The following is a 22,872-nucleotide window of genomic DNA, read 5'->3' on the forward strand; positions in this document are numbered from 1 at the left end:
TGGTATGTTTATTTCCTCAATATGTATCATGGTTTTGGTCATTTTTGGTATAATTCCTCAGTTTTCAGGTGCTGGAAATGTGTCACTGGACTCATGTTCTAGGTCAGCCTGGATTAAGAACTGAACATGCTTTGGGAGGAGAAAGCAGCCAGGTTGTGACTGAGGGAAACAGCCCTGGCGCTTTTGTTCATGACTTGCTTGGAACTGTATTGGATTTTTTTTTTTTTTCTTTTTTTTCTTCTCCCACAGAGACTGCCATCACATGGCCATTACTGTAACTGAAAATCCCCTGCCTTTTCAGAAAGGCACAGAAATACATGGTATCTTTCAGAAAGGAAGTGGCTAATTTATATCCGGTGATAATGGTGGCATCGGGAAGGAAGCGTCCCATCCATATTTCATTATTTGCTGATGAATGCATTCAGTGAATAGAAATAGATGAACTGAGCCACAATATTTCTCAAACAGGAAATACTGAGGAATGGATGTGTGAATATGAGTAGCACAGGACATAAAAAGTTGAGAAAAAAACTTCCAACTGCTTTGAGCCTCTTAATTCTCTTTGACCTCCTACTTGTCACTGTTTTGAAGATATTCCACAGGATAAAGACAGGACAGGTGGGACAAAAATGACCCAAATAAACAACAGTGAGACAAGTGGGTGGTTTTATACTCTGCAAGAGACATGATATGTCTTAAATGGAACCGGGTTATTTGGGACCCCTTGGACAGCAAGAGGGTTTTGAAATGGTTTGTGACCTCTCCCCCACTTCCCTGTTTGCTTTGCTCATTAGTGTTCCTAGGTGGCTGCTGGGAGAAGGGCTTCTCATCATCTCCGATGTGGGCCAGTGCGAGAGAGCAGCTGCAGCATCTGTTTCTAATCGGGTCGTGCCTTTCTAAGTACTTCTTGCCTGTTTGTCACATTGTTTCCCTCCCACCCTGTCTTCCTTGGAGTACTGCAGAATCTGTAAGCGTCCCTGGAATGCACACGTGGACCTTGTCATTCCCAAACAGACTTTCTGCTGGTCAGCACTTTGTAAGGTTCGGCTGTTACAGGCATTAGTCACTTGGGCTCATAGAGAGACTGTGGTCTTTGGAAACTCAAGAATATGTCTTTTTTGTTGTTGTTAATTCTTGGCATCCAGTTAGATTTAACTTCTCAAGAGTTTACACAGACTTTTAGAAAAACGTTCTGTCTCTAAGAAAACAGTGCTCTTGCTTTGTACAGTTTTTGTATTTTCACACTTGGTGGTGGTTTGCTGAAATGCTGTTTTGCTCGTGATTCCCCTCCTCCCCCTATCCGGGGTTGTAAGCAGCCTCTGGGGCTCTGTTCACTTCAGATACCTGTTTCTGGGGACAGCTTTTCAACAGAGTTTTTCCTAACAGGCATATGAGAAATTTAATTTCTGATGGAATGAGGGTGAAACTCTAGTCCTGGGCAAACCCGCCAGATCTCAGAGGAAATGTGGGCAGTTACCATTTTATCTGAAGGTAGGATGTAGAGACAGAAAAGGGGCTGCAGGTCCAGGTGGAAGAACAAGAACGAATGCAGCATGGTATGTCCAGGCCTGTTAGATTCAGCTTCATCCACAATCAGTGTGAGCTCTTATCTGCAAAGCAGGCCTAAGTGTAATGGAAAGAAGGTGGGCCAGGCACCAGGGTCCTGGGTTCTCCCACACCTCACTCTGTCTCCACCTGCCCCATGCATAAAGAACACCAGTCAAGTAGCCATTGTACCTGTTTCCTTATCTGAAAATGAGAAGGTTGGAGAGTATGACCTGTTGAACCAACAACGCACATACAAATTTTGGTGAAGTCCAATGAGGGCAGCGTCGAGAGAAATATCAAAGTCAGTCATTGGATTTCAGGGCTTAGGGATGGAAACCAACTGGTAGTAGACTGCTTGTAGTTATGTCCAAAGGGCAGAGTGGGAAAAATATGACCAAAAAGGGTGTGGTGGGTGTTATGTTAACAATAAATGTTAGAGGTATACATCTGGGCACAGAGGAGAAAAGCTAACGTGGTACTGATGACTTCAAGTCTTCACTGTCCAATTCAGAGGATAAGGGAGGGTTTAAGCTGATTAACCAGTGGACTTTTTTCTCCTGCAAGAGGGTGGAGATCTATAACTGCAGATTTTATCAGATGCATGCTAATACATGTTATTCTGGGGGACTTTCTGATACCTTGAAGTAGACATTGCTGCTATTTGGTATGAAAAAAATAGGAGGACTTGTTTGAATGGAGAATGGGGACAGGCTGAGTTCCACCGAGATGTTGGCTTAGAGCTGCCTGGGCCGTGCTGTACAGCAGGAAGCCCAGCAGAGGGGAGTGGACTGTGGGTCATGACAAGGGAGTTGTTAGCTGATGGTTGGCTACTAAAGTCATGGGCAAGGATGGAGTCACCCAAGAAAAGTGTGTAAAATGAGCTGATGAAAGAGAAATCTGTTAATTAATTCCTACAGCAGCCCTGTGAGAGAATGTATCTTAAAGCCGACAAAACTGAGGCAAAGTTAAATACCCTAGGTCACACAGCTAAACTATGACAGAGGTGCTCTCGTCTTGACTTCACATGTCTGGCACCTTCCACTACACTTTTCCACTTTTCTGATTCCTCCTGTCACTTTCAACATGACTTAGTTCTACTATTAGAAAAATTAAGTTCTCCTATTTTACCCTCTTAACCTACCTATTAGCTACAATAAATACTGCGGGTTTACCTCCTCAAAAAAAGATATTTGGTGTTATTGTTATTGATGTTCCTGGATTTTAAAAACCTTATATATTTTCTATTACAAAAGTACAATTTTTTTTTCTTTTTTAATAATTCAAATGTCACAGAAACAAAACAATCAAAAGGTAATATTTTCCTAAAATCTTACCAGCCCCAAAGAAAACCCCCACACGGCATTAATTTTGTAAGGCTCTGGAAGAGCAAAATGTGTTCGTCTACTGGGAGTCTTTTGGAGAAAGTTACTTAGGGATAGCACTTGGAATTGGGACAATTATTCAGTATTAATCAAGTGCTTTTTTGGTTATATGGTATGTTTTCCAGGGTGGCTCCCTGGGTTTGGCGTTCCGAGCTCATCTACCTGGCTTTGTGACCTCGGAGCTGGCCCCTGCATGCTCCTGCTTAGTCTCATCTTCCAGCTGCGCTGCACTGAGAAGTTGTTCTTTCCTTGTATTACCATATGGTTTTTCTCTTAAAAGTTCCCCACTGCCGCCTGGCGCTCTCCGTTCTGCTGCTTGTGTGAGACAATTTCCTTGGGGGTTTTCTTGGCTCTAGGCTTGGGATTTCATGGTATAGATGACAAGCAGAGTAGCAAATGTTGTTCAAATCATCTTTAAAGAATGCAATTCTCATTGGTAATGAGATGGTCCAGACATTTTATATTATGAATGTTACCCCGGCAATGCTTAGCTTTGAAAGCATCCTGATGCTGGCTTCATAGCTGTGGTTTGGGTCGAAACTTTGCATTCCAGTGTTTTCCCTTTTGCATGAGAACTAAGGGCGTTTCCCATCTTCCCACTAACCTTCTTTTCTTTAAAAGAGAATATAAAACCAATTCAATACTTTCTAGAATGCAGTCAGGTAGCAGTGTGTATCTACAGAAGTGATTAATCAGGGTACTTGAGTAAAACTTACTTTGCGGACAGTTCGTGACTCCAGAATTTCTCCATTCTTCAGATCCTGGGAAGTGGCTGGGGTCAATCAAAGATTTTGTGTGCGAGACAGCATGTTCTTTTCTTTACCTCTCTTCGGCTCAGAGGCATCTGTACTACTGAAATAGGACCTCAGAAAAAGCCATGACTTAAGATGAAGGGGTATGTACCTCTTCTCTTTTCCAATTAGGTATTCTGTAAGGAGAAAAGACAGAGCTCAAAGGAATGTACCGCACATGTCTCCTCTGCCCTCTGCTGCCCCATGATTTCATCTCAGCTCTCTTTAAAATTGGACGTCTGTTCCCTTGAAACCTGAGTCCTGATATTTCTACCTTCTCCCATCAGGCAGTGCTGCTCAGAAAGATTGTTTGTTTTCATCTGAAAATAGGAAACCTGCACATCAGCTGTACACAGGGGCCACCTATTAAATTAATATTCAACAGTGCTTTGGACTAATACACATTTTTACATACTATAGGCTGGTGAATTCACTCAGAGATTGAGTAGTTAATCACATGAGTTATAAGGCGCACAGCGTCCTGTCCTTTGGATAGCTTTATGGTTATGTATTTGTGACTGTTTGATTGACGTCTGTGTGCCCCGTTACACTGTTTGCTCCGTGAGTTGGGGATGCTTTGTTTTTTCGTTATGGTATCCTTAGCATTTAACGCAGTATTCTAATTGGTACTCAATAAATATTTGCTGATGAATGAAAGCATGAATAAAGATTTACTTTTCTTTTTGAGAACAGATGACTAACTTATACAGAGAAGTTATTTCCTAGGTTTTTTGTTTGTTTTTTATTATTGAGACAAAGTATATCACTCTGTCACCCAGGCTGGAGTACAGTGGCACAATCCTGGCTCATTGCAGCCTCTAACTGCTGAGCTCAAGCGATCCTCCTGCCTCAGCCTCCCAAGTAGCTGGGATTACAGGTGTGAGCCATTGTGCCCAGCCCTAGGTTTTGTTTTGAGAATATAAATCCACTTTTCAAAAATCTTGTGGATGACTGGAGATATGGCCAAACAAAAAGAAATTGCTTTTAAGCAGGGCATTTGTAAAAAGTGGGTACATAACTTTCTTAGCTAATTCATATGTATTGTAGTTAAGCAGAAATGAAAAGTTGAGGTGGAAAACACAGAGGTTATGCACACAGATTTCCATTTGGTTTGGAGTTTCCCAGCATAATTGATAGAAACTCCCTTTCATGGGTCAATTAAAACTTGAGCCATCTTGATCTGGCCAGAGCAAATATGCTACCAGGAATTTTTCACCCTGTGTTGGTTTTCCTTAAGCAAAATGACAGAATTGGATTTATGCATCTCTAACATCCAGATTCAAGAAGCCTTAAATTAGAAAAAACAAAGTACCAGAGACTTTGTTTAGAGGTCATTTGGTTAAATCTCCTCACTTTACAGAGGAGGAAACATAAGCCTGAGGATTAAGTGACTTGGATCAGCATACTTTATTTATCCATAATCTGAGGCGTTGAGAAAAATGTAATCACCATGTCTTATTAATAAAAATCTCCAGCTCTCCACCTGAATACATTAAAAAAATAAATTTTAAAGAGGAAAATATTTCTAAACTTAAATTGTAATACCTGATTTTAAAGGGAAAAATTAAATATTGCTTTCAAATGGAAATGTAATTTTAATTTGTTTGGATTAAACAATTCAAATATCACCTTGGTAACATGCTCTCTTGCTTCCACCTGCTGATAAGGATCAGAGGCTATGGGCTACCTAACCACATCTACTGAAACACTTCAGTTTTAAAAGTAAACAAAAAGGATATCACTTCAGTTTGAGTATGGTGAATAAAATCCATCTGGGCACACCGAGCTTGTTAATTTCAGTAGACCTAGGGCTGGATTAAAATATAGTCATGTACTGCTTTACAAATGCTCAGTCAACAATGGACCGCATATACAATTGTGGTTCCGTAAGATTGTAAAACTGCACTTTTACTGTACCATTTCTATGTTTAGATATACAAATATTTACCATTGTGTTACAGTTGCCTATAGTATTCAGTACAGTAATATTCTGTACAGGTTTATAGCCAAGGAGCAATAGGCTATGCCATATATCCTAAGTGTGTAGTAGGCTATACCATCTAGGTTTGTGTAAGCGTGTCTGGAGTTTGTTCCTGGCAGTGGGTTTGTGGTCTCGCTGACTTCAAGAATGAAGCCGCGGACCTTCATGGTGAGTGTTATAGCTCTTAAAGGCGGCACAGACCCAAAGAGTGAGCAGCAGCAAGATTTATTGTGAAGAGCAAAAGAACAAAGCTTCCACAGCATGGAAGGGAACCTTAGCGGATTGCCGCTGCTGGCTTGGGTGGTCAGCTTTTTTTCCCTTATTTGTCCCCACCATGTTCCCTTTCTGTTGTATCAGAGTGCCCTTTTTTCACCCCTCCCCGTGATTGGCTACTTTTAGACTCTTCCTGATTGGTATGTTTTACAGAGCACTGATTGGTGCATTTTACAATCCTCTTGCTACAGAGCACTGATTGGTGCATTTTTACAGAGCACTGATTGATGCATTTTATAATCCTCTTGTTAGCTACAGAGCACTGACTGGTGTGTTTTTACAGAGCGCTGATTGGTACATTTTACAATTCATCTGCTAGCTACAGAATACTGATTGGTGTGTTTTACAATCCTCTTGTAAGAGGGAAAAGTTCTCCAAGTCCCCACTCGACCCAGGAAGTCCAGCTGGCTTCACCTCTCACAAGTACACTCTAGGATGGAGTCCGCAACCCCCAGGCTGCCGACAGAGACCAGTCTGTGGCCTGTCTGGAACCGGGCTGCCCAGCAGGAGTCGAGTGATGGGCTACTCAATTTTACCGCCTGAGTTCTGCCTCCTTCAGTATTACCGCCTGAGTTCTGCCTCCTTCAGATCAGCTGCAGGCATTAGATTGTCATAGGAGCCTGAGCCCTGTGATGAACTGCGCATGGGAGAGGTCTAGGTTGTGTGTTCCTTATGAGAATCTAATGCCTAAAGATCTGAGGTAGGGCGGTTTCATCCCCAAACCAACCCTGTCTGTGGAAAAATGGTCTTCCACAAACTGGTCCCTGGTGCCACAAAGGTTGGTGACTGCTGCTCTAGGATGTTCACACAAGAACAAAATCACCTACTGGCATGTTTCTCAGAATGTTTCCTCATCACGAAGTGGCACATAACTGCAGAAGCAAAAGTGATGGGGAATCCAGAATTTTTCCCAGCTGGGGAGGATGTGGCTTCTGCTGACTGCTGATTCTGCAAACAGGAATGTGACTCTGTGGCTTTTCCCCCAGCATTGTAAATGAGTTTTCTCTTTAGGAATGGATTTTCTTCATGCTAGAATTGTCATTCTCTTTTTTTATTTCTTTCTGTTCACTTTAGTTTTATTGTGATTTTACCTTCTTCATATGTCCGAGAGCTTTGCTGGTCAGCAGCTTCTCCTGGAATGCCTAGCAGCAGTAATAGAACTTCTGATTAATTTCAGATTTTTAAACGATAGTTGCCTCTTCCTCCCAACTTATGTAGGTAAAGGAAGTCCAAGTTTCAGAAGACGTATTAAGTGCTAGGCACTCTCATCCGTACCTCCTTATCTCCTCCCAATAACCCTGCCAAGGAGATATGTATGAGAGAGCCTAGCACCTCTTCCTGTTTTTACTGAGGGCAGAACAGAGACTAAAGCAAGTAGAAAGCAAAGCTGGGATTCAAACCCATGTCTGTCTAAGCCTTTTGCTGCCCTTCTCTTTTGAAGCAAGATTTGGAATTGTGGGACATATTTTACAGCAGTGCTCAGAATGTAGGTGGTGGCACACATTCTTACATAATTTGTTTTATAATTATCTCAATAATGAAGTCAGCTGAGAATTTTCTGAAAAGCTACCAATTATACACTTCAGGTATACATTCATAAGAAAGTGACCTTTTGGGCACAGATAACATTTATCCAGAAGGGTTCTGCAAGCTGGGCTTTTGTTTCACTGATAGATTTGGGGAACTTTAGCCTTCCTAAAAGGTATCCCCTTAATTTCCCTAGCCAAAAACTACTTCTTCTCCATGCCTTCCCATAGTTGAGGCCATGGTATTGATGGCTTTTATCCTTCATAGTCCTACATTTACATCTGTCCTAGCTCTACTATTACATTGTAAAACCTCTTAAGGGTCGGAACTGCAGTGTTGATCAATGAATAATAAAAATAATATATTTTAGCTTTCTTAGTGCTTTCAGCAGTGGGTATTTTTGAATAAACAAATAAATAATTGTGTCTAAGAGGATATGTTCTGAAAAGAGAAAAGTGAAATTGTCAAGTGAAAAACAAGTTTATTTTATACCATAAAGGTTGGTCATAATCCATTTCAAGATGGAGTGGGCTGTAGAAATTACCTAGTTACAAAGCGTCACTAGGCAGATTAGCAAATGGAGGGCTAAATCAATTCAGGTCTTATACTTACTTAGTGGTTCTGTGTTGGCACTATCTTTTCAGAAATGGTTAAAACTAAGCATTATATTATGGGTTTCATATGCCATCACTACAAAAATCAAAGTTTGGTCTTGGCATTGCCAGGATCAGTGAAAATATACTTGGAGCTACTTTGCCAGTTTTAATTCTCAATTTCCATCTCTTATGGTTGCCAAAGAATCATGGTTTTCAGAGAGTATTTTTTTCCTTCTATTTTAATATATTGGATTTTTATAACAGCTGAAATCACTGTACTCTCTGGGGCTACCTGGGAACTTAATAAATCATCATGAGATAACAATGACTGTTCGGCAGCTCTGGAACCTGACTTCCTGGGTTCCAATTTCAGCACCTTGACTTTACTAGTTGGGAAACGTTGGGCAAGTTACTAAATGGTGCCTCTGTTTTCTCATCTGTAAATTGAGTTTGGGTAATAATGTAACTAATTTATAGAATTGCTAAGAGAGAGAAGTTAGGGCTTTTCTGGAGCATTGGAAATGGTCAATAAATGTTAGCTGTTATTATCATGATGGAATTCCAAATAGCTTGAGCTGCTTTTCAATCAGTATTTTCCTTTTAGTGGTCAGAAGAATGTTTTCCCAAGATTTCATAATAAAGACAATGATGGAGGTAGAATTTTATTGGGATCTGGAAGATTTGGATATGTAAACACTGGCTGTAAGGCCCTTTCACATAGAGGAAATAATGTGACTAAATTCTGATGGGAAGAAACCTGGGTTTGTCCCAAGAACAGGGGCCATTTAATTTAACTGCAGTGTAAGGTGCTCCCTGGGGAGAAGTGGGAGATTCAGTAGGAATGGAGATTTGGGGTTAGCCCATGGGGCCCTGAAATGACAGGCCAAGGAGTTTGGATTGGGACCTTGAGTACCAAGATCCCCTTGACGGCAAGGTGGAGGGAGGAAGTATTAGAAAGGGTGACATCAAGTCAGGGAGGCCAGTTGGGAGGCTGTTGAATTAGTAGGAATAGAAATGTGGAGGATGTAGTACTGATAAGACTTCAGAGTTGATGGTGGGAGGGGAGGTGGTCTCAAGCATGGCTAAGTACTGTTAACAGCAATAGGGAACTCTGGAGAACGGGCGAGTTTGGGATAGAGGAATATGATTTCAGTGTCATAAACATCAAGTTTGAAGTACAGATGGGACAACCCAAGAGAAGTGTTCCTCTGATAGAAATTCAGAACTGGACGCCAAGCAGAGTTCAATATTAGAGATAAATTCAGAGTCATTTCCCGATGCGTTAGTGTTAACAACATGGAATATATGCAGTTCCCTGAAACTGGGCCTGGAGACTCAAAAAAGACCCCACAATCCTTGGCTTGTGGCAGCTAAGGGAAGAGCTATAAATTGCTGGACTGGAGGGATCCGGTTCAGCTGCTGTGCTGGAGGCACTGGGTCAGGTGCTCAGAGCTGCCCTGTGCAAGTCCTCCAGTGCCGTTCTCTCCAGTTTTTAAGCCTGTTCATAAACCAGAGGAGGAACCTCTTTTTCCCTTTCCCCCATCACATACTGATGGGCGTTGACTCTCAGGTTTCCTTTAATACTGGGCAGAGAATTAGGCTCAAATTAAGAAATGTAAAAACTGTATTATAAAATTTACATATTCTATATTACAGTGTTAGAAGACAGACTCTAAAGATACAACTTCAAATTTCAAAAATGTCAAGACCAAACTGTTTCATAACCCTTCATTTTGTATGTGGTTTTCAATGGGTATAAAAATACTTAGTGGGTGTGTGGGTGGCTTCTCGTGTTTTGGAAACGGTGAGAATATGAGATGCTGAGCTTTGGGTTCTAGAATGAGAGCTATAATTACTAACTCTGATTCTTTCCCAGGATTGGTTCATAGGTGGATATCTGGTATCTAAAAACCCAGCAATCCAGAATCCAGAGCAATAAACCATTCTCCCCTCCCCCTGAAATTAAAAGAATTATGTGGCGGTGGAGAGAGGGAATGTGGGATGATGGTTCTGCCCTGCGTTGTCTCTTTCATACCGTTCACGAATGGTTGAAGTCAGTGATGCAGCAGAAATGAAGGCTGGTGCCATGGCTTCTCCTAGCCTGATACACAATAGCTACCGCACAGCTCGGTGGAAAGCATTCTAAAAATAACCCAGGACTCATTTCAAACCCTCCTCCTCCCCCAAGTCTTGGCGGATGTGGTAAACACCCTAAAAATACCTGCTGTCTGAACCTTTGAGGTATCTAAAGAGGAAGGGGCAGGTACAAGGATTGGGGCTGGAAGAAGTACAGCATTGTTGGAAGGCTGGCCCAGCTACAAGGACTGCTGCCCACTGGGGCCTGCCTTCGAAGCTGTTTGGTGAGCTGCCTACCATACCATCCTGTTCAAGGATAAGTGCCTACTCTTGAGTCTCATATTCACTGTTGGCAGGTTTCAAGGAAACTATTCATAGACTAGACATCTGTTGTCTGTCCCATTGACCTCAAATCTGCAGCTGCCACCATGGTATTCAGGCAGTGTGGTGGCTTTTAGTCTTATTTCACAGAATCAGAATTTTAGAGCTGATATGGACTTTAGACATTATATTATTAATAAAACCATTGAAGTCCTTTAAAATCACTGCATTTCTGGAGTCACATTTCTGTGCCTATATGGTGACCACAAACATTTGAAATGGGGTCTTAGTCCTTGCTTATTAAAAGAAATCACCCTCACCCTCACGATTATGTAACATAAAAATAGGATGATGAAAACCAGTACTTTGAAAACATTGACTAAGTGGTCCTGTGCAAAGCTTTCTTCTTTTTTTTTTTTTTTTTTTTTTTTTTTTTAAATAAAATGGAACTTTGAAGCTGGGAGTGGTGGCACATGCCTGTAGTCATAGCTACTTGGGAGGCTGAAGCTGGAGGATCACTTGAGCCCAGGAGTTTGAGGCTGCAGTGAGCTATCATCACGCCACTGCACTCCAGCCTGAGTGACAGTGCAACCCTGTCTCTAAAAAAATAAAAATGGCTGAGCGTGGTGGCTCACGCCTGTAATCCCAGCACTTTGGGAGGCCAAGGCGGGCGGATCACCAGGTCAGGAGTTTGATACCAGCCTGGCCAACATGATGAAACCCCGTCTCTACTAAAAATACAAAAATTAGCTGGGCATGGTGGTACGTGCCTGTAATCCCAGCTACTCGGGAGGCCGAGGCACTAGAATTGCTTGAACCTAGGAGGCAGAGGTTGCAGTGAACTGAGATCGTGCCACTACACTCCAGCCTGGCGACAGAGTGAGACTCCATCTCAAAATAAATAAATAAATAAATAAATACAAAAACAAATAAATAATAAAAATAAAAATGGAGCTTTGAGGATCATTTTCTCACCTGGACTCCAGTATTTTGAGTATAAAGTTCATTGACAACACAGCTAGAATACCAGGAGTCGTGTCTCCAAGGAGAAGACTTTCAGTATCTAATTTCTGAAATTGCAAACCATAACCATGATATTATAACTGAGGGACTGTAGCTGATCTCTGCATCTTGCGAAAAAAGGGTTTCACAGATTATCTCTAGCACCCACGGGACACATTCAAAGTTGTGGGGGCAGCCAGTACCATTTGATATAACAGCATAAATCACCCAACAATTTTATTTTAGCTTCCAGCCATATCCTGTGTGATTTTTAAATGTATGATAACTACCTTACCCCAGTCTCCATTGGTAAACTCTGCAAAAGTCCAGCAGTTACAGAGTCTCTGCTAACTCAAGAAACCTATGAAACTAATGGAGGAGAGGAAACCAGCTCATGTGCTGAGAAGTTTTAAATATGTTGCATTTATGGTGGGTAGAGCATTGTCATCATTGTAAGGAGTATGTATCCTTCACCGTGAGCTTTTCAAATTCTTTGATATCTGGAAGAGTGTTAAATATATTTTCACTGTGAGTTGACAGTAAATTGAAAGCTTTTCTTGGATAATGAAAGTGATCAAAATGGCTGGAGGCTTTTGTGTTTTTTTGGTCACTTAATGCATATCTGAAATAGTCACCTCTAGAAGCTCAAATTTCCCTGGACCAGTACACTTGTGACAAGGAGTGAGATACCCAGGGAGATGGTCTGCTTTGGGAAACTGTGATTTTGTGGAAAGAGCATGGCTTTGGAGTTGTTAGTGCCCTCAGCTGTGTAGAAGCCAAGGCGGCTGTGGGGGTCTATTTCCATGTATGTCAAGGGAAGAAGAGGAGAGAATGTAATGTTTGTGATATGTGATATCCAGGTGGCATGGTTCGTGGACATTCAAATCTTTCTCCCCTGAAATTCCAGAATGAAGAGCTTCGAAACTTGTCTTTGTCTGGCCATGTGGGATTTGACAGCCTCCCTGACCAGCTGGTCAACAAGTCTACTTCTCAAGGATTCTGTTTCAACATCCTTTGTGTTGGTAAGTTATTCATCACCCACGCAGCAAGAAGTTTGATCCTTAGATATTGACAGGTGACTGTCGGAGAGACATGCTTCAGTGAAATAAGAATGACATGTTTATTCTCTTTTTTTCATCAGTAAAGCAAGGCAAAATATCTGCCTTATACGTGTCACAAGTTATAAAGATTGAGAGCTGTATTTAGGTAAATGCATTGTATGTTTTGTCATGTTACTCAGATTACTATTAGTATTTCTGTCACACAGTCAAGCAACCGATCATTACAATATCATTAAGATCCCTTAAACATTTTACTTTGGACTAGGCCTCTGCCTTGGTATTTTTCTTCACTCCTCTAGCCATATCTTTTTTTTTTTTTTTGGGAGGAGTCTTGCCCTCTTGCCCAGGCTGGAGTGCCGTGGGGCGATCTCGGCTCACTGCAGCCTCTGCCTCCGGGGTTCAAGCAATTCTTCTGCGTCAACCTCCTGAGTAGCTGGGATTACAGGTGCCCACCACCACGCCTGGCTAATTTTTTGTATGCCATACCCTTTTTGGACTAAGAAGAGGAAGGTGGAAAAGAAGGGGGATAAAGAAAATCAAAATATAAATTTCCTGTTAGTTTGAAGGAGAAATGTGCGTGGAACAGATAATGGCTATTGCTCTCTCCCCCATCACGCCTGATGAATGGCGGGTGAAATAGCAGTGAAGTGGTTTGGGCCATATTGTTCTGTTGGCATTGTCCTCTGGGCATTTCCCTCTGAGACATCACTTTGAGACAGATCAAAGAATTCTGTATGTAGCCAAGTGGACTGTCTTTTCCCTAAGCTTGGCAGAATGTGTCAGACTTACTTTTCTTGTCCAAGTAAAGCGAAGAGAATTTAGAGAAGGTATGTGTTCAATGTGAGAACCATCATTTGCTTATTTGTCAGTTATGGAAGTTGGGAGGAGTGCAGATATTTTTCTTTTTTAAAAACTTCTTGAACCTCTTGATGACTCGACTGCATGTAGCCTCTGCACTGGGCATTCATTAGTAGAGAGTCACAATTGGCGGGCACGCTAGACCAACTTGCTCCCTGGCATTTTATCTTAAGCACTGGATAAGAGAAGGACTGGAGAGAAACATGGCCACAGCAGCCAACTCTCATCTCATGCTTTCCCCTTTTCCCTACATGAAGCCTTTTAAAATTCAGCAGGAGACCTCCCGAATGGCAGCTAGTTCTACAGAGTGGCATGAATGGGTTGTCCTTTCTCTCATGATAAATGCTTATTGCAGAGCAGGGCAATTCTTCATTAGCATAGCAATTTGTTGGCGATTTGTTGGTTTTCTATTGAAAAGTATGCTAAATTGTAATCCCAGGCCAATTACTCTTCTGGCTTCTCTTCAGTGCCTCCCCAGCCCTGTCTCCAAAATCAGTTCTAAGAACCTGTCTGAGAGTTCTGTCCTGGCTCTTGCAGGGGATGGTAGGGGAAAGCCTTCCGGTGGGATCCTGGTTTAACTGGGTATGTGGTGTGCAGTGGGGTGTGTTGGCTCAGGGACTGACTCCTTGTGTTAAATAAGGCAATTCGGATGCTGAATTCCTCAGAGGCCAAATCGATGCTGCCCTGTTAGACGTGTAAAGCAGCCCTATTTGGAGTCTCCTGGGTGGGTTACAATACCTGTGATTCTTAGATTTTTGTCAGGTTCTGTTCTTAAACATGTTTAAAATTAGTTTTTCAAACTAATGAACATAGTATATATTTTTTGTTTAAAATGTTATAAAATACTTCCCTTTCATCTCCCACTCCCATTTCCATTTCACAGAGAAAACACTGTGGGATCCTTCTAGAAACTTTTGACATCTTTCTGTGTTAGGAAATTGCTTTTGGTGGCTTACAGTTCTGTAGGTAGGAGTCCAGTATGGGTCCGCAGGGCTGCATTCCTTCCTGGAACCTTTAGGGAGAGTGCATGCCTTCTCCAGCTTCTGGAAGCTGCCTGCATTCCTTGGCTCTTGGCTCCTTCCATCCATTCTCAAAGCCAGTCACATCGCATCGCTCTCCTAGTATTTTTGTGTCAGAAAATTTTCCACAGAGAATTGCAGAAATCCAGCTTAAATCCAGTTAAGACTCTCCCCCACCCTCCAACACACACTGAAAAGGTAATATGGTGAATTGGGTAATTAAGAGCAGCTGGCTCCAGGAGTTCAAAGAGCCCTGTCAGGCCTCTTTCTCTGGTTCTTGATCCTGCTTGCTTCTGCTTGCTTCACATTCAGGCATTTTCCTCACGACAGCAGCCTGGCTCCGGCAGCATCACCAGCCTAGCAACCTCAGGGGAAGGAACAAGGCATTCCTGACACGTCTCACCGAACAGTCAGGATTTCACTGATTGGCCAGGACTCAGTCACACGCTCGGCCTGCGGGGAAGATGGGGTCAGTTCACTCCAAAACGTACGAGGTTCCCCATAGGCGAGAAGACAGGATCAGAAAGGAGATAGGGCTTGGGAGAGACACATACTGGACAGATAAAAACAGCTTTCTCACAGTTATGTAGGTGCTTTCTTGTTTTGCTTTTACACAAATGAGATCATGCAGTTCATCTTGTGCATTTTCCTCTTTTCAGTCCACAAGAAGTCCTGGATATCCTTCGTTGTCAGCATATCTAACTCTCCAGGTCGTTCTCCATAACCCTTTGGAGCCCCTTGTTTGGGGCTAGCATGAGCTCTTTGGGAGATAAGAGTGTCAGCATTAAATATCATCCTCAGAAAGTTGAATATCAAATCCCTTTGCCATAGATATTTTATGGCATAATCTCTTTATAAGAAAAAACTTACTGTCAATCAATGGTCCATCTATTTTTAAAGTAAGAGTCTATAAAAAGTAGATCAAAATATTTGGACAGCCGCATAGAGGAGTAGGTGTTATATTTAACTTAAGAGCATCCATGGTAATTTTTCCTCCTTACTTACTCCTTCTTACTGCCCATTTGTTTATTTTGCACAGTATTCACATGTGATACTTATAGCGTGAATTTACTTGTGATAAATATGGGAGGGAATTAAGGATAAAAAAATAAAGTTATGATCCCAGTAAGGAAAATTTTTACCAAAAAGGTCTCAGAATTGTAATTTTGTTTTGTGGCATAAGCCTGTAGTTTGAAAGAATGCACAGGAAATAAACCAGAGCAGAAAATGGTCCTGGCATGAACTAAGTCTAGTTTCAGAGATACTGAATTAAACGTCTGCTGCTAGAACCCATCTCTGTTGGTCCTGGGAAGGCACGTAATAGAGGAAGTATAGTTTTCATTTCACTGGGAAGAGAATTCTGATGTTAAATGAGATAACAGAACACCCAGGAGTTCATCATTCCCCCTCTGTCTGTTTTGCCACAACACACCTAAATCACTCCTGAAGCTATATTTTAGTTTAAATAAAGCCTTTCATGTTTTACCCATGCTGTAATTCTCCACAGAGTCTAAATTAGATCTAAATTAGCATTTAGCCTTTTTCTATAATTTTAAATTTGTATGTCTTTCTCATCCATTTTCCAAAATGATACTAACTCTAGGAAAAAAACCTCATCAACATTGATCCAGCTGTCTGTTTCTTGTGAACATACAAAGGTGAATAAGATACTGTAACATCTCTGCTTTTGAAGAAGAGCCAATTTGATAGTAGAGTCAAAGTAAATTAGTAATACATTTTGAAACAGAAAATGTTTCCACAATTCAACCTTAATTGTTTTGAGGGGATGAGAGAACAGGAATTGAAAACAGGTAAGTGAAGTGTAAGGCCATCTTAGCCAAGGTATAGTGTCAACATAAATTGTGGAAATTTACAATCAAATCTTAAACATTTTTATCCCATCTTGTTTTCCAGGAAAGGATGTAAATGGCTTATAGGGTAAAATAAATAAAGACAAAATTAACCCTAGAAAATAAAGGTGAAGCCAGGGATAGAATCAGAACTCAAAGTGTGCCATCAGGCCTGCCTATAGCAATTAATTGATGAAGTATTACATTTACATTTTTCTCTCAGCTTAGTGGTCAGAGCATGGAGAAAACTATTAATTCACTCATTCATTTAGCAGATATTTAATGAGCATGTGTTATATGCTAAACACAAGCAAAAAGTTTAACATACGACAGATTTATAGTATCTATAAAGTAAAAACAAAATGATTGCTCCGGATGAAACACAGCTTTACCTGGAAAAATTTCTCGATGGATTTTCAGAAAAGAGATTTGGTGTATGTAGTGGTCTGGGTTCCTGGGCATCCTCTAAGTCAGTGCAATTGTTTAATGAAATGCCAGGTGCCACACGCTGGCTCATCTTATGCCAGAGATTGTTTCATCAAAGGTGATTCTATGAGGAACAAGAACAATGCAACTTAGGTATGTAGCTTTCTGACTCTCTGATTCCATCCAAGAGTAAAATCTAGAATATTTAGGGAAGGCAGGCAGATCCCCATGCACAGTTACTTACCCAAGTAGCCAGTCTTGGCAATTAGAGTAAAAGAGCTGAATCACAGATCAACAATTTGTTCAATCTACAGTTATCTTCTAATTAATAATACAATCCCTCTGTTTTTCCCTTGCCTTGTTCACCTTAGAGCTCGTGGGTTAAATAAGCCTGAGAATAGAATGGAAAAGGTAGGACTGCCTTCCTCTGTGATGTGGGCATCATGTTCACTAGCATTGGCAGGAACAGGAAAAACAGAAGCCCCAGATAGCACTTCAATAGCGTCTCTAATTACTGTAACAATAAAGTGGTTAGGCAGATGAATTTATGATAGAATAAACAACAGACTCTGAAAAAATCTACCACAGTGGCATATCTCTGTATAAATCACCACCATGATCATTTTTGTTTTCTATTAACTTTTTTTTTTTTTTAAAGATGGGGTCTCTCACTCTATCGCCCAGGCTGGAGTGCAGTGGTGTGATCTCTGCTGACTGCAACCTCCGCCTCTCAGGTTCAAGGGATTCTCCTGCCTCAGCCTTCCGAGTAGCTGGGATTACAGGCGCCCACCAGCACACCTGGCTAATTTTTGTATTTTTAGTAGAGATGGGGTTTCACCATGTAGGCCAGGATGGTCTCGAACTCCTGACCTCAGGTGATCCACCTGCCTCAGTCTCCCAAAGTGTTGAGATTACAGGCATGAGCCACCGTGCCCAGCCTGCAATTAACTTTTAATAAATGTCTCCTTTGTGCCAGGCAGTCTGCTAGGGAGTTTTGAAATACTTTAGTGTTAGTCATTGATTTTTCTGAAAATATTGTTATGGTTGTTTGGTTTGAATTGGAACCTGTGCCTGGTAGGCTTTTAGTTATTCAGTTAGAAAGAAATTTTTGTCTTATGGGTCCTCAAAAGTATAGATGAGATTCCGCTTAGAAAGATTAGAGAGAAGCCTCAAAAACGAATCCCAGTGCTTCAGGAGGCCAAGGCAGGAGAAATGCTTGAGTCCAGGAGTCTGAGACTAGCATGGGGAACACAGTGAGACCCTGTCTGTTAAAGAAAATAAGCTAATGCATTGAAAAACTTCCCTAGTTCTTCTGGAGTTCCTTTTCTTCCAAAAGCTGTCATTTCCTGCTGAACTGCTTTTGGTGAATCACACTGCTGCTGGAGTTGCTGTGTCTAATTACAGCTCTTAAAAGCACAGAGCATAGAAATGGAAAGCAAAGCACACCAAAGTTTAGAGGAACAGTGGTTTTTTTCAACCCATTGATTAACCCTGTGCTATAAGTAGGGCCTGGTATGCTAATTGTTTGTAATTTCCACCTTAATGTAAATGATAATTAAAATTACCAGGCCTTTAAAAAAAAAGTATGGTGTTCCTGATTCACATGGGTGCTTAAGTAATTTTCAACCTAGTAAAATAAGATGATAATTTCAATCTTGTCCAGGTAACCTAGAGTCCTTGCCATGTAATTGAAGTCTTTATTGCTATTCTTAGGGAAGAAGATGAAAGTTAAGTAGGTCACTTTCTACTGACAGAACCTTTCCCATAAAGGGGAAACTTTTATATGGCAGATCTGCTTTTGTGCCTTTTTTGTTCTAAAAATAGGTAAATCCTGAAAAGAAGTTGGCTCTGCTTGAGAATGTTACACTTGTAGCATGTACTTAAAATGACTCAAGTACCTTCAGTATCAACTACTAGTGAGAACCCTGTTTTATTTCTGTATCCACTACACAGTACTTTGTTTTGCTCAAAGCTAATTTGTTAAGCCATGGATGGTGAGTATTAACTTGTTAAACTCTTTCAGGTTAGGGAGCGGAGACTGGTTTTATATTGCTTTTATGGAGGGTTTTTTTTTGGTAAGACTATTCAGGAAAGTAAAGAAGACAGGAAACCGTCTCAACCGCTGCACAACCAGACCCCATAGAGATCTGGAATGACATTTAGGATGTTACAGAAGTGCAAACAGGTGTCAGTGTCTGTTTTCGTTCATTACTTCATCCCTGCACCTATGCTTGTCACACAGTGAGCACCCAAGCATTAATTTCATGATGGATTTCCAGTACTCTACGCCATCTATCTGCTTTTTCCTGTATTCCCAGCCCACATTCTGTCTGCAGCATGGCTTCCGTTTACTTACAGCCTTTGCTGCCTCATGGCTTCTGCTTACTTACCTCTCTTTGTATATCGTTTCTTTTTCATGCCTTCACACTGTATGGAGATTGCATGTATCTCATTCAAACACCCAAAGAGAAAAATTGTGATTAGATAGGCCACTCTCCAATGTGGAGCCCCAGCTCATAGTGAAATGATTGCGCTTCCTTGGTTGCCTTTAGGTCAGGACCTAGCCATGGTCTAGTTGTCTGTGGCCAACTAGCAGGGTCATGGGTGTAAAGGATGGTCTTGCTTATAAGGGGAAAGCAGTTGTGACAAACACTTAGAATGTTGTTCCCATAATAATAAATTAGAGTCTGACTGGTATTATTCAGTCATGTTCTAGACCAGATTCTAAGATGTGGGAGACCACCCCATCAGGCTAGTTTCTTGAATTCTCAGAACTTGGCACAGAACTTGTACATAGTAGGCACTGGAAAAATACTGGCTGAATGAAGCCTGACTAAAGAGGAAATTCTATGATCTTAGATGTTCAGGGACACAACAGGAAAGGTTAAAGAGTAAGATGAATGTACTTGGCCAACTTTTACCCTATAAGTGAATCATCATGGTTAGAGGCAAGCCATATAAGGCTTTTCTAATCAGAGAAAGTTCAAATCCAGAAAGACTTTGTCCTCCTTCACTTTTGTATTATGTTGGAAAGCATATGACACAGTATCATATTGGTGTTGAATTAACTGATCTTTTAGGTAATTCAGTGTAAATGGAATCACTTGTTTCAAGTAACAGAAATTCAACAGTATAGTCTTTTATCCCTTAAGTAATATAGTTTTATACTCTGACATTTAGGAGAGAAAGAGGTAAAGTTCATGTTCTTGTAATATACAACCTGAGCATGGGCAAACTTGCAAGTACAATTTTTCTATCCAGAGGTAAAGAAGAATCTCTTGATCTGTGAATTTGAAATCCTGTCTGCTAAATAGTTTCTGAAATTCATTGAGGCATTTTTAGAAAGGTATTCCATAGATTACACATAGAAAGAATTATCTCTTCACAGTGGCATTTCTGGTGACAGTTTTTCTTTTTTAAACTTTATAATCATGACTAATGAAAAAAATACTGATGAACTGAACTCATGTCTGAAAGACATTGACACATTCTCTAATTTTTCTTTTGTGGTTACATAGGTGAGACAGGCATTGGCAAATCCACGTTAATGGACACTTTGTTCAACACCAAATTTGAAAGTGACCCAGCTACTCACAATGAACCAGGTGTTCGGTTAAAAGCCAGAAGTTATGAGCTTCAGGAGAGCAATGTACGGCTGAAGTTAACCATCGTTGACACCGTGGGATTTGGAGACCAGATAAATAAAGATGACAGGTACATCTTGGGATTTTGGGGGGACATAAATGGATGAGGAGATAGCAGGATCCATCCCAGGTAAATTTAAAGGCCAAATGTTTTGGGGGTTTTTTAGTTGTGGGGCTTGGTCCTCTATTGCCTAAAAGGTGTGATATTCTTGTCCTCTGAGAATTTTTCTGAGAATGTTCTTCCTTGAGGTCAGAATCAGACATCAAAATTGATCCCAGCTAGTAGGAGCAGAAGGGAGATTTATTAGAGGGATTAAATTAGCTTACAGCATCTTTCCACAAAGGCCATGAAACTAGGTTTTGGGCTTTCCTACCAGGAAAAGCAATCTAGAGAAACACCCAGCCACCCCACAGAACAGTTTTAGCAGAAACCCCAGCCATCAATCACTTCATACTGCTTGGGAAGCCAGCACACTAGAGTGGGGAGGTCTCTAGATGCTCCACCAAATCTGCCCCAGGTAAACAAATGCCTTCACCATTGCTTGCTGTGTAATGATAAAATAGTACACTGAGTTTTTATAGTATACCCCATTTATAAAGCCACGTAAGTTTGGGTCTTTAACATGAGTTGCTGTTTGCTCTTATTTGAGGGAAGTTTTTAATTCTTAAAATTTCGTTAAGATTCAAAATCTCAGGATTTTGTTCACATTCCTTCTCAAGAGCACCAATTCTGTTCATCAGTCTCAACCTCAGATATCTTATGACTATTTTACATAGTACATTCATTCTCGAAAGAAGTTTGAGAAAGTTAAAATAAAACTGCCCCAGACCCAAAGGTGATTGTAGAATGGGGCTTCCAGAAACATCTTTGAGCAGTTACAACATTATGGGTATAAGTGTCTACCTGCTTAGTGTGACCAACATGTAGACATGAACAACAAATCAGTAAGTTAGGGTGTGTTTGCTTACGGCTCAGACACTTCAGTTGTATCAGGATTTTTTTCCATATTCCTCAGAACTGTATATTATATACATGTGTTTTATAAAGAGGAACTCGCCTATTTTTATCTAGAAATGTGTATTGCCTAGATACATTTTAACTATTCCTGATACAAGTATGAGCACCACAGTAATGACAGAGAAATGTTTAATTCATTCTTTAGCTGAGCACCAAGCTCTTTATTTTATCTGTAAAGCACTTTAAATGCTCCTCAGTAGACATTGTCCCGTGATAACAGGAACAACTGTTAGATAGAGTGAGAAAGATTTTATTTTGCATCTGGCCAAAATGGACTATCTGTACATTGTGTTGGGGCAGGGAACAAGTTTGGCTCTGACACTGCAGCTGAGCAGTTGCTCTTAATATATGACCTCAATGACAAGGAGTGATGGAGAGGCCCCTGACTGAAGGCTGTTTGTAATGCCAAGGGCAGTAAATGAAGAGAAAAGCCCTGGTCATAAGGAAAGGGGTACAAGTGCATTGTGGGAGCTGGGAAGAGAGCCAAGGGGTTCCAATCATTGCATAGTGACAGAACATACCCAGAGCAAGGCCTGTTCTCCACCTCTCAGACCCGTATAGATTTTCTCCCTGGGGTTAGGAAAAATCTTATTCTTGCATTCCTTGATTGGAAGACAGTAACTGTACTTTTTCAGGATCCCTCCCCCTAGGAATGAGAACCATCCTCCACATAGCCTCTTGCTGAGATTCCCTGTGCTCTTCCAGCTCACTGGGGTTGCCACAGTGCTGCTACTCGATTTTTGCCTCTCCCCTAAACTGGGACTTTCCCTCGGGCTGCTGGTGCCTTTTCACTTCCCAATCAGCACTCAGCAGCAAACAGCTAGGACAATGCATATCCTCATATTTGCAGCTGGAGCCCTCCTTAAGAAATTATCTGACTCATTTGGGTCAAATAATAGTTTCCAGGGAGATTTAGAAGAGAGGAAGTGTGATATTAACCTAACCTAGATACCAAATATTTTTTTCCTCTGAAATTTCTTGACAGCTATTGCATAACCTCTTTAAATGGCACTTAAAACTCTCTGTTACCCTGTACCTCAGAAGGTATTGTTGACATTGTTGACTGTAAAGCCAAATGACTTGTTCACAAATCGTTATTCAGACAGGCTCTGCTTCCCTCAAGAAACTGGAAGTGGGATATTTGTTTCTGCATCAATATGTAACCATACGGGAAGGGATGTGCTATTTCTCTATACCCATGTTGATTTTTACCTACTTTGGGGATTAGGCAAGCTTTTCTGCCATAGATGCAAGACTTCAAGAATGTCCCAGTTTGTTTATGTAGGCTTTGGACATGTCAGCATTGCTGTATTATTATCTGCCTCAGACCAGGCTAGCTAGAAGGAGGCAGGAAGAGAGATCTGGTAAGGTTTCCTGTTATGTTTAAAAGCGCATTTCACTCTTTGTTATTTAGGGGCTTCCTTGTTTTGGCTGTTTGTACTCTTAGTGGAGAAAGAAAGGGGTCTGGGGAAGAAGGGAAACCAAGTTTTGTTGTTTAA

The 22,872-nt window shown here is 41.1% G+C and overlaps 1 protein-coding gene across 1 annotated transcript in view; it reads left to right on the plus strand.

Moving 5' to 3' along the window:
- The window catches only part of SEPT11 (septin 11), a 97,954-nt gene that overhangs the window by 35,907 nt on the left and 39,175 nt on the right, over positions 1-22,872 (plus strand). Inside the window, exons 2-3 of the mRNA XM_011966215.1 lie at positions 12,405-12,519; positions 20,230-20,425. Of these exons, the coding sequence (XP_011821605.1) occupies positions 20,259-20,425 (167 nt within the window). The 5' untranslated portion in view covers positions 12,405-12,519; positions 20,230-20,258. The remainder of the gene's footprint in view (positions 1-12,404; positions 12,520-20,229; positions 20,426-22,872) is intronic.

The sequence above is a fragment of the Mandrillus leucophaeus genome, unplaced genomic scaffold (assembly GCF_000951045.1).
Source record: "Mandrillus leucophaeus isolate KB7577 unplaced genomic scaffold, Mleu.le_1.0 Scaffold75, whole genome shotgun sequence".
NCBI lineage: Eukaryota > Metazoa > Chordata > Mammalia > Primates > Cercopithecidae > Mandrillus > Mandrillus leucophaeus.